The sequence below is a fragment of the Gopherus evgoodei genome, unplaced genomic scaffold (genome assembly GCF_007399415.2).
Source record: "Gopherus evgoodei ecotype Sinaloan lineage unplaced genomic scaffold, rGopEvg1_v1.p scaffold_40_arrow_ctg1, whole genome shotgun sequence".
Classification (NCBI taxonomy): domain Eukaryota; kingdom Metazoa; phylum Chordata; order Testudines; family Testudinidae; genus Gopherus; species Gopherus evgoodei.
Window position 1 is genome coordinate 761850 of NW_022060061.1, and position 14868 is coordinate 776717.

The 14868-nt window shown below is 50.3% G+C and overlaps 1 protein-coding gene across 5 annotated transcripts in view; it reads left to right on the forward strand.

Annotated features, from left to right (window-relative positions):
• The window catches only part of SLC44A2 (solute carrier family 44 member 2), a 38636-nt gene that overhangs the window by 10650 nt on the left and 13118 nt on the right, over nucleotides 1–14868 (forward strand). For 2 of the 5 annotated variants that reach the window (XM_030546048.1, XM_030546047.1), the window contains exons 1-12: nucleotides 4557–4742; nucleotides 5416–5492; nucleotides 6847–6895; nucleotides 7173–7246; nucleotides 8368–8452; nucleotides 9334–9418; nucleotides 10050–10166; nucleotides 10363–10423; nucleotides 11075–11198; nucleotides 11729–11812; nucleotides 12675–12787; nucleotides 13566–13697. In XM_030546048.1, coding sequence (XP_030401908.1) covers nucleotides 4582–4742; nucleotides 5416–5492; nucleotides 6847–6895; nucleotides 7173–7246; nucleotides 8368–8452; nucleotides 9334–9418; nucleotides 10050–10166; nucleotides 10363–10423; nucleotides 11075–11198; nucleotides 11729–11812; nucleotides 12675–12787; nucleotides 13566–13697 — 1162 coding nt within the window. In that variant the 5' untranslated portion in view covers nucleotides 4557–4581. Of the gene's footprint in view, nucleotides 1–873; nucleotides 2616–4556; nucleotides 4743–5415; nucleotides 5493–6846; nucleotides 6896–7172; nucleotides 7247–8367; nucleotides 8453–9333; nucleotides 9419–10049; nucleotides 10167–10362; nucleotides 10424–11074; nucleotides 11199–11728; nucleotides 11813–12674; nucleotides 12788–13565; nucleotides 13698–14868 lie in introns of those variants that run through there. The other 3 variants (XM_030546050.1, XM_030546051.1, XM_030546049.1) reach the window with 3 other exon arrangements.

The following is a 14868-nucleotide window of genomic DNA, read 5'->3' on the forward strand; positions in this document are numbered from 1 at the left end:
AAGTGGTGTTAGATGTGGCCACACTGCAGCGCTGTTGGGCAGCTTCAAGGGGGGTTCGGGGAACGCGAGAGCAAACCGCGGAGAAGCAGGTCTCCTTCCCCGGGTTGCTCCAGTGTTCCCCGAACCCCCGTGCAAGCAGGTCTCCTTCCCCGTGGTTTGCTCTCGCATTCCCCGAACCCCCCTGCAAACCGCGGGGAAGGAGACCTGCTTGCACGGGGGTTCGGGGAACGCGAGAGCAAACCGCGGGGAAGGAGACCTGCTTGCACGGGGGTTCGGGGAACGCAAGAGCAAACCGCGGGGAAGGAGACCTGCTTGCACGGGGGTTCGGGGAACGTGAGAGCAAACCGCGGGGAAGGAGACCTGCTTGCACGGGGGTTCGGGGAACGCGAGAGCAAACCGCGGGGAAGGAGATCTGCTTGCACGGGGGTTCGGGGAACACGAGAGCAAACCGCGGGGAAGGAGACCTGCTTGATTACCAGAGAGGTATCCTCAGGTATGCTGGGATACCTGCTTATTCCACGGAGGTCAAGAAAAGCGCTGGTAAGTGTCTACACTTGATTACCAGCGCTGGATCACCAGCGCTGGATCCTCTACACCCGAGAGAAAACGGGAGTACGGCCAGCGCTGCAAACAGGGAGTTGCAGCGCTGGTGATGCCCTGCAGATGTGTACACCTCCTAAGTTGCAGCGCTGTAACTCCCTCACCAGCGCTGCAACTTTGTGATGTAGACAAGCCCTCAGAGACAACACCACACAGAGCACAAAACAAAAACCTTCCCCCACAGATTTGAAAGTATCTTCTCCCCTTATTGGTCCTTTTGGTCAATCAGGTTATTTGAGCTTCTTAACACTTTACAGGCAAAGGAGGGATTTTATGCCACCCTTAGCTGTATGTTCATGACACCCGCCTTGCTGTGGCTCACCGTGTGCCCCCTGAGGATCAGACGAGGTGCTGGGACTGGCAGTCTGCCAATTATGCTGGGCACACGTTATGAACACAATGAGCAGAACCAGCTTCCAGCCACAGTCCCGCACCTTGGTCCCGTGCCAGTGGTGGCCAGTGGCGTGGCTAAAGGAAGAAGAAGGTCTAGTGGTCAAGGGTGCTAGCCTGAGATGTAAGTGAGCCAGGTTCAAATCCCTGCTCTGCCACAGACTCTCTGTGTGACCTCAGGCAAGTCACTCAGTCTCTCTGGGCCTGCAGTCCCATCTGCCCACTGGCGGTAGCAGCCCCGCCCCCTAGGAGTGTGTGAAGGAGGGCAGATGAGCACAACAGATAGGCTTGAAGCTTTGTTTAAAGACACAATTCTAAGGTCTTGTCTATACACAAAAGCTTAACTCTGTTGGTAGAGTCACCTAGTGTGAACCTGGTTAGCCCGATACCAAGGTGCCTTGAACCGTCTAGCTATTCCTGACAGGAAGGGGAGCAAATCACCTTTACTCTGGCATACCTGCATCCGTGCTAGAGGCTGTGGGAGTATGACTGTATCAGAAACTGACACAGTTCTACCAGTGCAACCATGGTGTCTCGGCCCGTCAGCAGAATAGAAACGTGCGCACATCTATATGCGTCTCTCTCCCACGTGTGCTTTCCCCTCACTTTCTGCATCGAGGGCTTGCGAGAGGAAAGTTTCTTTTTCAGGAGAAAAGAAACTCAAACTTTCTGCCTGTAGCTGCTGCTGCACGTCAAGCGCGCATGAAAGGAGGGAAGAGAATTCAGCTGCGGAGGGGTCAGAGCCCAGCTCAGAGCCTTGCATACCTATTTGCATGGGTGTAAAAAAGCTTATTTTGTGAAGCAATAAAACTTCCCCCATTTTGTTGCCTTTTCATGGTTTAAGCAGCTACAACTGTTTACAGCCTGTCTGAGAGACTCCCTTCTCCCATGTGCCACCATGCTGCCCTGGCCCTAAGGCAAAGAGCTGCTTCATGAACCCCTTTCTTTGGGGAGAAGTTCTTCACAGTGGGTCAGATCCTGTGTGTTTGAGGGTGCTGGGCGTCATGGTTGGGAGTTCTCTGTGCAGGGCTCTGCTTGGCCACAGGCCTGGCCATGCGAGATGGCTAGAATCTGATACATCTTCCCTGCACGGGACATCTTGAGAGATCCTACATGCGTGCTAAAGAGCCTCAGCCCTGCTTGTGAACTGGCCCCTGCCTTGCACCCTGGGTGATGTTTCCACCCTTGTTGCCGTTCTGATTCGGGAGCACTGACACGCTTTGGCACAGGGTGTGAATGACCAGGCGTGGCACAGGGCCTAGGAGAACAAGGCCAACAACCCAGCCCTAGCCTACAGGAGGGTTGCTGTTCCTTTAAATGTGCTCTCTGAATGGGCTTCTGTTTTTATTGGCTGCTTATAGTCACACCCAGAGGGAAGGGGAAAGAGGGCTAAGCTCGCCAGAGAATCAGTGTGGGAAAGAGCAACACAAAGTGCCTGCAAAGGAGCTTTTTGCTAACTACCTATTACAGGTTAGACCAGTTCAGCCAGAGAGGAAGAGGGGCCACGGGAGCCCGACTGGGCAACCGATCCCCGACTGACTGGGGAGTCGAAAGGAAGTGAGCTGAGCTCCTGCAGCGAGTTGCTGGCATGGCGGGAGACGAAGAGAATTATTATGGCAAACACGGTAAGAAAGTGTGCGTCGTGCAGCCATCCAGTGTGTCTTCTCTGGGGCCTGCAGCTCCTGCGCCTGGCGCGTTCCTGCCCCTCTGCGGTGTGCAAGGCTCTGCACTGGACGGCACTTAGTTCTGGGGAATCGGGTGCTGCCTCGCCTGGGGGCCTTGGGACTTTGCCAGTAGCCTTCTGTGCTCGGATGCCTTTCTGATTATGGGCGAAGAGTCTGGACTGGAATCTGGGCGTGGATGGACAGGGCTGGCTCTCAGCAAACTCCCTGAACTTTAATGAATGTCCGACAGTCAGACTCCTTCACAAGCAGCTGAGGTCCATGGAGGGTAGAGAGGATGCAGAGTTACAGTTAACAGCTTCCTGGCTAAGCAGGACAGCAGCTGCCTTTCCTCTGCATTTCTTTTCAGTTGTGGTTAGCCCTGCCCTGAGACTGAATGGAGAAAAAGGCTCTAAGCCCTGGTATCAAGGCACCCTGCATCCACAGACTCTACTCCCTTTCTTGCAGGGGAATAGCTATAAAAGCACCTTTGTAATCAGTATAAACGCTAGCTGGCTCGTCCTGCTTTCCATGGTGTAGTTAAAGCAGCATGACTTGTGTGTGGACAAGTTGTCACTCCCTTGTTGTGAATCACTCTGTTAGTTACATAGCCCTGGGCGCTGGCCCCTCCTCTCTTAGGCTCCCATGGCCACAAATTAACCCTGGAGTCTCTTGGCCCTGATGGCTAAGAAGCTGGACCTCCAGTTCTACTCTGTGACCCTCACCCTTTCCGCAAAGATTCAGAGTTCCCTTTGTGTCAGCACAGATGGTGGAGAACCCCCACCCTTGCTGTCCAAGACATTCATGGGGGGTGGCTAGTTTGGGGGCAATTGCCACAAAGTTGTTGCTTGTGTGGTATTTTTAGGGAGGTGAACGTTTCAGCAAAGTTACCCATTGCTGCCCCGGAGTGACCCAGGACTGGAAGAGCAGGGCGGGGCAGAACTGCGGTGTGTTGGCAGAGTTGGAGGCATGGGGAGTCCAGGACTTGAATAGAAGCGAGATGCACGGACAGTGTCCAGGATTAGCAGGGAGCGGCTGCACGTTTGGCCTGAAGCAGGCTGTTAGTTCCAAGCAGGGCTACTAGCTGCTCTTGCTCTGAGCAGTGAACTGTGATTGGTGGTTGGTGATGGGTTGTTGGATGGGATGGGAGCTGAGTTACTGCAGAGAATTCTTCCCTGAGTGCTGGCTGGTGAGTCTTGCCCACATGCTCAGGGTTTAGCTGATCGCCATATTTGGGGTAGGGAGGGAATTTTCCTCCGGGGCAGATTGGCAGGAGCCCTGGAGGTTTTTCGCCTTCCTCTGTAGCATGGGTCACTTGCTGGTGGATTCTCTGCAGCTTGAGGTCTTCAAACCACAATTTGAAGACTTCAATAACTCAGGCATAGGTTAGGGGTTTGTTATAGAAGTGGATGGGTAGGGTTCTGTGGCCTGCTTTGTGCAGGGGGTCGCACTAGAAGATCACATTGGTCCCTTCTGACCCTAGAATCTATGAATCTATGATCCTTCTGAAAGAGGGAAATCCAGTGAGTAGAAATCAAGAGCTGTTTCATTTCACAGATGCCAAGTGTCCACCTGAGAGCTTGGTGATCTCTGTAGCCTGGCAAATGGGCAATGGTTTATCTTTTGAGTGCTGAGTGGGAGCTGCAAACCTGCTGTTATAAACTCTTCTGCATAAATTCTCCCTGGTGGGGGTGGGGATGCAGCTGCTCTGAGTGTTTGCGCAGACAGTTCACAAAAGCTGCCAAGAATCCTGCTCTGTAGATAAGGGAAACGGGGGCCTTGTAAAATCACTTTACTGCCTGTCCACAAACAAGATAGCCAGGGTGGGTGCTCTGTGTGGGTGAGAGATACGGAGAAGGAACGTTGCACACTCATGTCTCTTCCACAAGTGCCAGCTGTAAGTACATTAGGTAGCTGGAATTTCTGGCATATGCATGCTAGTCTTGCATCCTGTTTTTCCAGGAAATCCACCTGGTTTCACTTTCAAAGCATCTGTGTATGCCTGCCTTGTGCACTGGCTCTTAGGGAATCTCAGCAGCTCCTAGGCTTCTCAGAGAGGGATCCGTGCCTGGCTCCTTCTCAGAGCCGGAGGTAATGGAATGAGGAGTCTGGCTGCAGCTATTGAATTCCATCCAACGAGTGCGTGGCTGGGTTAGGGTGGTTGCACCCTGTAGAGAGACAGGATTTCTAGGTTAGATAAAACTTGCTATCCTAGGTCTGGATCTGGCTCTGGGTAACCTGACTGAGGGGCCCCTGGGCCTCTCCTGAGGCTCTGAAAACATTTCTGGTGACTTTCTCTCTTGGAAGATTCCCAGGAGCTAAATGGAAACATTCTCGAAGAATTGGCTGAGGAGCTATGTGGAAACTGAATTACTTCCAGCCCTGGACACTAGGATGTCAGAAGAAAAGTGATCTCTTGGTAGATTATTTTCCTCCCTGGTTCTGGGTAGTCTCCAGGCCTTTGTTGTAAAGGTGCAACCCACTTCCAGCCTCCTCCATCCGCACCATCCGTGGTGCCAAGATGAGGATGTAGTATTCTAATATCTAAACTGTATTGTTAAATCTAGTCACCTAAATTTGGGTTATTGCTGACTGTGTACTCTATGTATCATGTGACTTTTAAAAACTAACTTTATATTTGTGAATAATCTCTAAGCACTATACCCAGATGTACAGACACTCTTTTCCCAACCTATATATATATATATATATATATTTAACATTAGCTTTAGTAAAATTTTTAAATCTGTTCCTCTTTTCCCAGACCCTGTCTCCTGCGATGTGTCCCGTGCTTTGGGTGTACTTTCCTGGCATCTCTCCTCCCTCTGTGCAGCGTTATTGGTACTGCACTCAAACGAGGGGTGCCAGTTCCAGAAAGAAAACAAAAGACATAGGGAAAGCTTGGAAGGAGCTTTCAGGAGACAGAGGCATGCTTTTGTGAGCTGAGTTCATGAGAAGGAGATAGGACGCCTGGGTTTTGTTGCTGATTCACCGTGTGACTGAGGAATAAATTTTTCCATTTTGTGCTCACTTTCTCCATCTGTAGAATTATGATTCTGACTGGCCTCCCTGAGAGGTTGAGGCACGGGTGATAAATGTTTTGTTTGTAAAGTGCTTTGAGATCCTTGAATGGAAGGCACTGGGGAAAACCTGACATCCTTGGTGGATGGCCAGCATTTCCTTCCTTCCTAGGAGCATTACTAATTGTTTTGGCTCCAGCAATGTGTCTCTTATTTTTAAATTCCCCACCTGCCCCAGTGACTTAAAGCAGTTCTTGAGCTGGTGAAGTGTTAAAATAAAAAGGTGAGAATATAGCACAGAGCTGGCTGTAAGGCATGAACTGCTCCTTGGGCCATGAATTCCTGGTATTTTTAGATCTGCCTGGAGTGTTGTTGGTATTTGGTGTGTGACAGAGGCAGGTGAGGGTGGCTGTGTCTCTGCTGCTCTTCTGTGCTGCTGGATTGTTTACCTAGCATTTTCCTTAATTCCCTTGCTCCTGGGGGATGGCTAGGATCAGCCCAGAAAATGGTGGTCGGAGGTGATTTCCTGTTCTGAATCTTTCTTGCCTGTGTCTATAGAACTGAAGTTCTCCTGCTCAGGAGAGCCCCAAACTCATTACTAACCCACAGCTTCCTGAGTTCTTCTCTTCTTGCTGGGAAGAAATTCAACTGCCACAAATAGACAATTAGACTTAGAATCAGACTTCTTCAACACACCTTTCCCACGATAACACAGCAGATGTGCACAACTCTGCTTTTGAAAAGTAAATACAATGGGTCATGGTCTGCCCTCTGTTATATCTCCAGGGCTGCATGGGGTACCCCAGTGGGGCCAGATTTGGCTCAATCTGTGTCCGGTGGCTGCAAAGACTGAGCAAAGAGGGAACATTGCCAAGTAGTTAGAGTTGTGGAAAATGGTGTCCTATTCCTGACTGTTGCACTGATGTGCTGTGTCCCTTTGGGCAAATCACTTCCTCTTGCTCGGCTTCGGTTTACCAGCTGCCCTGCCACCCGATGAAAGGCATATTTGTCATCTCTAACCAACACCAATATTTGCCATGTTCCTGCTACTCCTGAGTGTGAAGTAGCTCCATAACAGGGCCTAGTTGGAGGAAAAGGATGGGGAAATTGACCCTGCTGTCCCAATGCTACTCCAAATGAATGGCTAACTCAGTGTCCTCTTACCTTCTTTTTAGGGACGCCACAGAAATATGACCCATCATTCAAAGGTCCCATTCATGACAGGTAAGAGCAGCCTCTCAGCAGCTGGCAATAGGAGTGGGGTGCTCCTCACCTGTTCTCATCCGACACTCTGAAGTGGCAATAATATGAATAGGTGACTGGGGAACGCTGATTGCCGCAGAGACCTTGGAGGCAGGAGCCACGTCTCAGCTAGAACATGGATGTGATTGGTTTCTGCAGGGGGGTGCTGGGATGAAGCAGGGGGTCATAGTGAGTGCTCCAGTCTCCATGCTTTTCTGGGGCTAGTGCCTGATCTTCTTACTTCTCCTTCCTCCCTCAGGAGCTGCACTGACATCATCTGCTGTATCCTCCTCGTCATTGCCATTGTTGGCTATGTCGTTGTGGGAATCATAGGTAGGCAGCATGTGGCCCTCTCTTCCTTTCTCTGTTTTCTAGGAAACTGGCATTTGTCACCCTCAACACCTCTAGACTCGGATCCTGGTGGGGACAGGCCCTAAAAAGGCATTGGGATAAAAACACCAGGTTGAAAAGTGATTAAATGCTTACTGTGTTGTGTTGTTACATATGTATGGGGTGGGGCTCACGGGGCATTACTTGGCACAGTACCCAGTGCCCAGCCACTAACAGGTGATGTTTCTGGGTGGGAGGGATGGTTCTCCTCTTGCAGGTGGAGTTGCCCCTGCTCCTCGAGGTAAGATCCCTGACTGTGATGTGGCAGGGCTCCTCCCCAGCTTTCAAGCATATGCTGCCACAGCCAGTATAACTGAAGAAAGTTTATTGTCCAAACCAACAAAACCAGTTCCTCAGCTCACCTCTATCCTAGTGTTTTGTGGCCTCTCCTCCAAGGGGTTTCTGGTAATCCTGCTTCTTGCAGCTTTCTGATTTCACCCAGCTGCCCTTCTTCTGGAAGGCTGGCACCAGGGTTAGCTCTTCGAGCACCTGGGCCCTTGTTCCAGGGATCCATCCCCAGGGTTAGCGCCATTCCTCTGTGGTTTCTGTCCTCAGGAACAACCTGCCCTAGTCACTCCTCTGCCCGTGCTCTGACAGGCCTTCCTAGCCCCACATGGAGCCCTATCCCCTTTAATGGGCTCGACTGGGCCCACCTACTGTGGCACAAGGGAGCCAGACCTGGTCTGTTCACAGGGCCCAGCCACGCTGGGACAATCCCTTTAGCTCCTCGGCAGCTGAAAACTCATGGGGGCAGATTGTCATTTCATGTACTACCTCAGTTTTGTGTCTGCTCCTGTTTCAGAGGGAGGCTGGAAGAGACTGGTCTATGTATCCACAGCCATGTCAGATCAGCACAGAGGAGAACTCTGGGTGGGGCTACCCATGATGGGGCCGCCCCATTGATTTGTTTGGGGAGGAGGGTGTTTATATGAGATCACTTGCTAAGGGGGGTGGGAGAGAGGTCCTTGGCCAATGGTTGACTCAGCAGGTTGATACAGCAGGTGAGATGGGAGAAGGGAATGAAGGTTGCCTGGTTAATCGTAGCTTTTTTTTCTCCCACTCAGCATGGACATACGGTGACCCCAGGAAGGTGATTTACCCCACAGATAGTCGCGGGCAGTTCTGTGGCCAGCTGGGAACTCCCAATGAGTATGTGTCTGAGATGTCTCTTCCTTTAAAAGACTGCCAGGAAAGCTGGTTTGCCATTAAATGGGAACACTGAGTAATGTTCTTGCTCCATAACACTTCTAGAAGCAATATAGCCTCAAAATACTACAAACTTCATTTCGTGGCTTCCTACAGCTCCATTCAACTGTATCTCCTCCCCTCCCCTCCCTTCTCCCCCTTCCGAGCAGCCAGGGGATTTGCCCCTTTCCCTCTGTCCCCCCCAACCCCAAGCTCCCCTGAGGTATAAAGAGGGACACCAACAATCCATCTGTTTGCTCAGTGCTACCTTTTGTTTTTCAGGCTGTGTGAGCACCCCGCCCCCTCCACTTGCCGCTGCCTGAGACTAGGCAAAGCGAGAAAAGCTCTAATCAAACCAGCAGAGACTACTAGAGCTGCAGGTAGAGGCTATGGACCCGGGCTGAGCAACACAGCCTTTTAGTCTCTATTCACACCTAAGTGTGGGTCATTATGATTTTCCAAGTGGCAGCTCCAGTTCTAATCAGCCAGAAAGTGTATTGCTGCGATTCTCTCATCCTAAGAGATGAACCTCTAGACCACTTGCCAGGGAGCCAGATAAAAGAGCAGGATTGGAACTAGGTTCTCCAGCCTGGTGAGACAGAGCATTTGACTCTAGGTTCCTGCTCCAGCTCTTTGGTTTGTGAAAAGAGCAGCACTATAAATGTTTCGAAAGCACTCAGCTGTCTTGGCTGTGGAAGGACAGTGTGACTTCTCCACTGCAGTCGGATGGGCAAGGCAGCGCAGGGTCTCACTTCAGGCCTGAAGTAGAATAGGTGGTGCGGGAGGTTCCTGGGTCCCCTCTTGGACAGGAGATTCCAGAAACTGAAATGTCGTCTTGTTTGCAGGAACAAGCCTTTCCTGTTTTACTTCAACATCCTAAAGTGCGCCAGCCCCTTGGTGTTGCTGGAGTTCCAGTGTCCAACCAAACAGGTAACACAGCTCTCCGCAGCATCTCACACTCCCAAACACCACTCCTTGCTGCTTCTCTTGGGGCTCTGACTCCTCCTTTGTTCTCATTTGGAAGGTTTTAAATAGGAGCTTTGCAGTGTCCCACATGCTATTCCTAGCAAATGTCCTTGCAGATAACATGCAGACCACCGCCCGGGAGCAGGGGGTGTTGCCTTCCAGTCAGCCATGAGGGAATCCTGTAACTGGGTGGGCACTGGGTATTGTGCCAGGTATGTAGAGCACGCGTCTCCCGGTGTTTGTGTCTCAGTGTTTAGGGGGAGAGGAGCTACTTGGTGCGGAATGCCCTCTCTTGGTTGTGCCTGGGCATTGCAACAACAACTGAGAGCCTGAACAGAGAGGTGCAGGAACAGGAGCAAAAATGAGTGGCTTCTCCTGGTGACTTGCTTTGAGTTTTATGGCACGATGGACAAGCGTTGAACTGTAGGCTGAGACTGGATGCTGGCTAGCAGACTGCTGCCCCTCACCCAAGAGGGAGTAGTGACCTGGTGTCTGTCTCATCTGCTCCTCTCTGATTAATAATGATACTTAGATCTTATATAGCCCCACTCAGTTCTTTCAGTCTTAAGTACTGTGCATGTCTGAACTCTTTCAGATCTGTGTGAATAAGTGCCCAGACCAGTATCTCACATACCTGAATGCCAGGAAACAACCCAAAGACTTTGAGTACTACAAGCAGTTCTGCGTCCCAGGATTTAACAATTCGCAGAAGGTGAGTTGTATTAAAGGAAAGGGATGTATTTTAGAAGTAAACTATTCAAAACTGGTCCCAGTATGGTGCCATTCTAGACTCTTCTTTCTCTGATGTTAACCTGATGCTTGCATGTTTCTCCAGAGGAAGAGTGAATGGTATAGAAATTTTCAGGCTGAGAATTTCATTTAAACTAGTCTCTCTCTCTCTCTCCTAGAGTCTCCCAGAAGTGCTGAAGGATGGAGACTGTCCGTCCGTGATCACTCCCAGCAAACCCTGTGAGTTTGACTGGGGAACAGAGGAAAAGAGGCTGGGAAGGGTCCTGGGAACTGAATACGGCTAGTGTTTAAGTTCAGACAGGGTTTGTTGCCTCTGGTGCAACAGCATGTGAGGGCAATGTACATCCAAGATAGCTTTGCAGACAGGTGTGTTACTAATAGCTGGTCTCCATATGTCTTTGTCCCCCTACCTAGGATTTGCTCCAGTTCATTCCCTTGCAGATTGCTTGGAAGAGACTGCAAATACAAGGGTACAGGTTCCTTCCCCCAGTGGCACATCCAACCATCTGGGACAGGGTATTGGAGATAGCATTGACTGAGCAAAACCCCCATTAAATTGCTGGATAAGAGCAGGAGCAGACCAGCTGCTGGGTTTGGGAGTGCAGTATGGTGATGAGAGCAAGGGAACCAGCCAGATTCTAAACCCAGCTCTGCTGTTGATCTTATGTGGAACTGTGGCAGAGTTCCTTCCCAAATCTGTGCCTCAGTTTCCATATATGTGTAAAATGGTGTTAGTGGTATTGACACTTGTGTAAAGCACTTCCTGTTAGCCTTTACCTGAAGGTACTGGATTTTCCTGATGAGGCAAGTGGCAATTAGACTGCTTTGCTCTCCAAAGTTCACCTGTGCCTCTTATGCTTCATCCCTCAGTGGCGCGCAGGTGTTTACCAGCAATCAACACCAAGAAAGGTGTCGTCATGGTTGGGAATGACACGACCTTTGAAGATGGACTGGGACAACGAAGGAATGTGACAGAGCTGGTGGAGGGGGCCAAGTGAGTTCTGAGCCTCATCTCTGAGGCGAGGTATCCTGGGTGCCTCTGGGCTTGTCTTCGCTAGGAAAATTGGTCATGTTAGAACATGACCAGAAGGCATCATGGTAATTAATTTGATGGTGAAATACTACTTGTGTTGTGGTAGCACCTAAGAGCCCTAGTCCTGGACCAGGAACCCACTGTGGTAGGCTCTGTGCAAACACAGAACAGAGGGTCCCTGGCCTAAAGAGCTTACAGTCCAAGTATAAAGACCAGAAAGAGGTGAAGACTGACAGACAGCTGGGGGAGTACCGGCACAACCACTGCTGAGTCACTAGCAAAATGTTTGTAGGCATCACAGCGAAGTTCTAAAAGGGTATCTGAAGGAAGACAATGAGGTGGCTTTGAGGATGTTCAGTGAGAACAATTCTTATCCTGGCACCGACAGGGCGTTGGTTGACCTAAAAAGAGTGCAGGGTTGATCAGAAACTGACATGCCTCTTCACGCGCCCCCCCACCCCCCAACAACTTCCTGCTGTTCTTAATTCCAGAAAAGCAAATGTGGTTCTGGAAGCAAGACAACTGGCCATGAAGATCTTTGAAGATTACACGGTTTCCTGGCACTGGATAATAATGTAAGTAGAGACCTGAATGGCTGAGCTAATGCATACAAAGAGCATGATGTCCGACCTCCTTCCAGACAGAGCTGTATGGGAACAGAGCCAGGGAGCCGCTAGTGCTTAATGGGTACAGAGTCTGGCAGAACATGTGCTGAGAACAGTGCGGCATTTGAATGAATACGTATCAAAGCTTGCTGGTTATGGAAGCTGTAGGGTTTTTCTATCCCCTGTGTAATGAGGCTGTGGGGGAGGCTTTTTCCACTCCACTCTGCTGATGGTAAAAAGGTGGTAGTGGAACTATGTTAAAATAAAGGAATTTAGAGAGACTGGCTGGTTTGGGATCTGAAAGGAATCCAGAGTTTGTTTTTCTTTATCGGTTGGTTTCTGCGCCCGCCTCCGATTCTGATCCACCACCAATGTGGCAGTGGCTGAATCATTCATTCACCTCTGAGAGTTGGGCATCTTGTGTGCAATGAGTTTGGTGGGTCTTGGTCCAGTTCTTAGCAGGACACGTTGCCAGGACTAACTGCCCCATTGCTGGTAGCCCCCATCTAGAGACTAAGGATTTGAACAGGCATTGGGGACTGATCTCTTTCCCCTGCCCTCCTCCAGGAATGAGACACACAGAGAAGGCAGTTTAGAGGAAAGTTTGCTCTGAAGCTGTTTGTGTTGTATCTGCTCTGGGGAGAGAAGACTTCAATCAACAAGGCTGCCAACTTAGCCCCTTCTGCTGCTGTTAAAGTTCACAGGAAAAAAACAAGAGACTAAATCAGTTAATGGAACTAAGCTGCAGGGCACAGAAAATGGGAAGCTCTGATGTGGGCTCGTTTCTGCGTGTGGTTCTGTGCTCATGAACTTGCCTCTCTCCCCTCCACAGAGGTCTCGTGATTGCCATGGTGTTCAGCTTCATCTTCGTTGTCCTGCTTCGCTTCCTTGCTGGGATCATGATCTGGGTTATGATTGTGCTGGTGATCTTGGTGCTCGGATATGGTGAGTAGCAGTTGAGCTCAGAGTCTCTGACGTGAGGCTGTCTTCAGGGTTTCTCTTCTTGCATTCACCCTGCAGAACTATCTGAGATTGGTTTAGTGACTGAGGTCACAGCCGCTCAGCCTGTGTTTTAGTCTCTTCTGTTTCACTGTGATACTGCAGTAGGGTTGCAGGGCTCTTCTACCTAAAGATGCAGTTATTTCCACTGACTTATGCTAGCAGGTGGATCCTATTATTTCCAACCCAGGATACAAGAGGGGATGGGAATATCTCTCTCTGAGGCAGAGGGACAGGGAATTTTGCAAGGAAAAGCTGAGGAACAGCCGACCTTAGTCAGAAGTTTGTTTACATTAACAATAAAAATTAAGTAAGCTCCAGGAAGGAGGCAAGTTTGGACCATATCCAGCATGTACATTTTGTGTAGACCAGGGTGGGAACATACATGAACATCTGCTGGGTGGGGAGACCTGACTCAACTGGCTGACATCTTTTGGTCTGTCGCTTAACCCTAGTTTGTAGGGGCTGGGGCCAGAGGCCCTCTCCAGTTATCAGTTGTTTCTTTGACTGGAGCTCCCCTGAATGGTTAGAGAACAGTTGCTTCTGTAGATATGCATTGACTGAAGTCTCCTCATTCTTGTGTCCAAGAGAGCTGACAGACCCTCCCAATGGTCTCCTTTTAAGGATAGTTCCCGTTGGATAGCAGATACTCTGAGCATGAGGTTAATCAGAGGCTGCTAACAGTTTCACTCTAAGGCAGTCAAATCTCTGCTTTCCATTGCAGGAATTGTCCACTGTTACCTGGAATATGCCCGTCTAAAAGGAGAAGCAGGCTCTGATGTTTCCCTGAAGGACCTGGGATTCCAGACGGATCTGCGTGTCTATCTCCACCTGAAGCAAACGTGGTTGGCCTTCAGTAAGTCTCACTTCTGCTCTACTAGACCTGGTGCAATGCAAACAAACAAAGGGCTGTGGGACAACAAGCGCTCCTATATGCTCATCTCTTGTGCTCGTTTGCTTGGAGGAAGAGGCTAGAAAGTAAGACATCGTGAGGGTTTTAGGTCCTGCTGTCCTGCAAGAATAGGAGCTGGGGGTCTTAGATGGGGGCTCTGCAGATGCACGGCAAGAACCCACTGTGACAAAGTTCCTCCTCTACCTTGGTGGGTCTTACACTTATTGGCAGATTTGCTCACCTCACAGATTTCACCCTGCGGGTCGGGAAACAGCCCAGAGACCTTCCCCTCTGGTAGAAGCCACAGTCCAGGTCAATTCCTCCTGTGTTTGATCAGGAGTTGGGAGGTTTGGGGGGAACCTGGGCCCGCCCTCTACTCCAGGTTCCAGCCCAGGACCCTGTGGACTGCAGCTGTCTAGAGTGCCACCTGGTACAGTTGCGCAATAGGTACAACTCCCTGGGCTACTTCCCCATGGCCTCCTCCCAGCACCTTCTTTATCCTCACCACCAGACCTTCCTCCTGATATGTGATAACGCTTGTACTTCTCAGTCCTCCAGTATTATGCCTACTCACTCTCAGCTTCTTGCACGCCTCTTGCTCCTAATTCCTCACACACACTTGCTCTCCTCTGGCTCCCCCTGGCATGGCTGGAATGAGCCCTTTTATAGCATCAGAGGGGCCTTAATTAGAGTCAGGTGCTTAACAGCCTCACCTGACTCTTAGCAGGTTAATTGGAGTCAGGTGTTCTCATTAGCCTGGAGCAGCCCCTGCTCTGGTCACTCAGGGAACAGAAAACTGCTTATGCAGTGGCCAGTATATCTTCCTTCTACTACTCTGCTGTTCCCAGCTGGCCTGGGTCTATCACACTACATATCTCCATGTGTGATGTCCCAGTCAGGGGACTGTGTTCATGGCAGCATTCGACAGGCAGAAATGCCTGGCTGCGAGGGATGTGAATTTCAGTGCTGGACTGACTGCACCTGGAGACAGGAATCCTCAATCTCCATAACAGGCCCACCAGCATGGGCAGTGGCAGGACATGTATCTTTTTCCTAAGCTCCTCTGGGGATATAAAGGAAGAGAATTCATCCTCCATAGCCTTTCAGTCCTCTGACTTTCTGCTGAGGCTGCCGA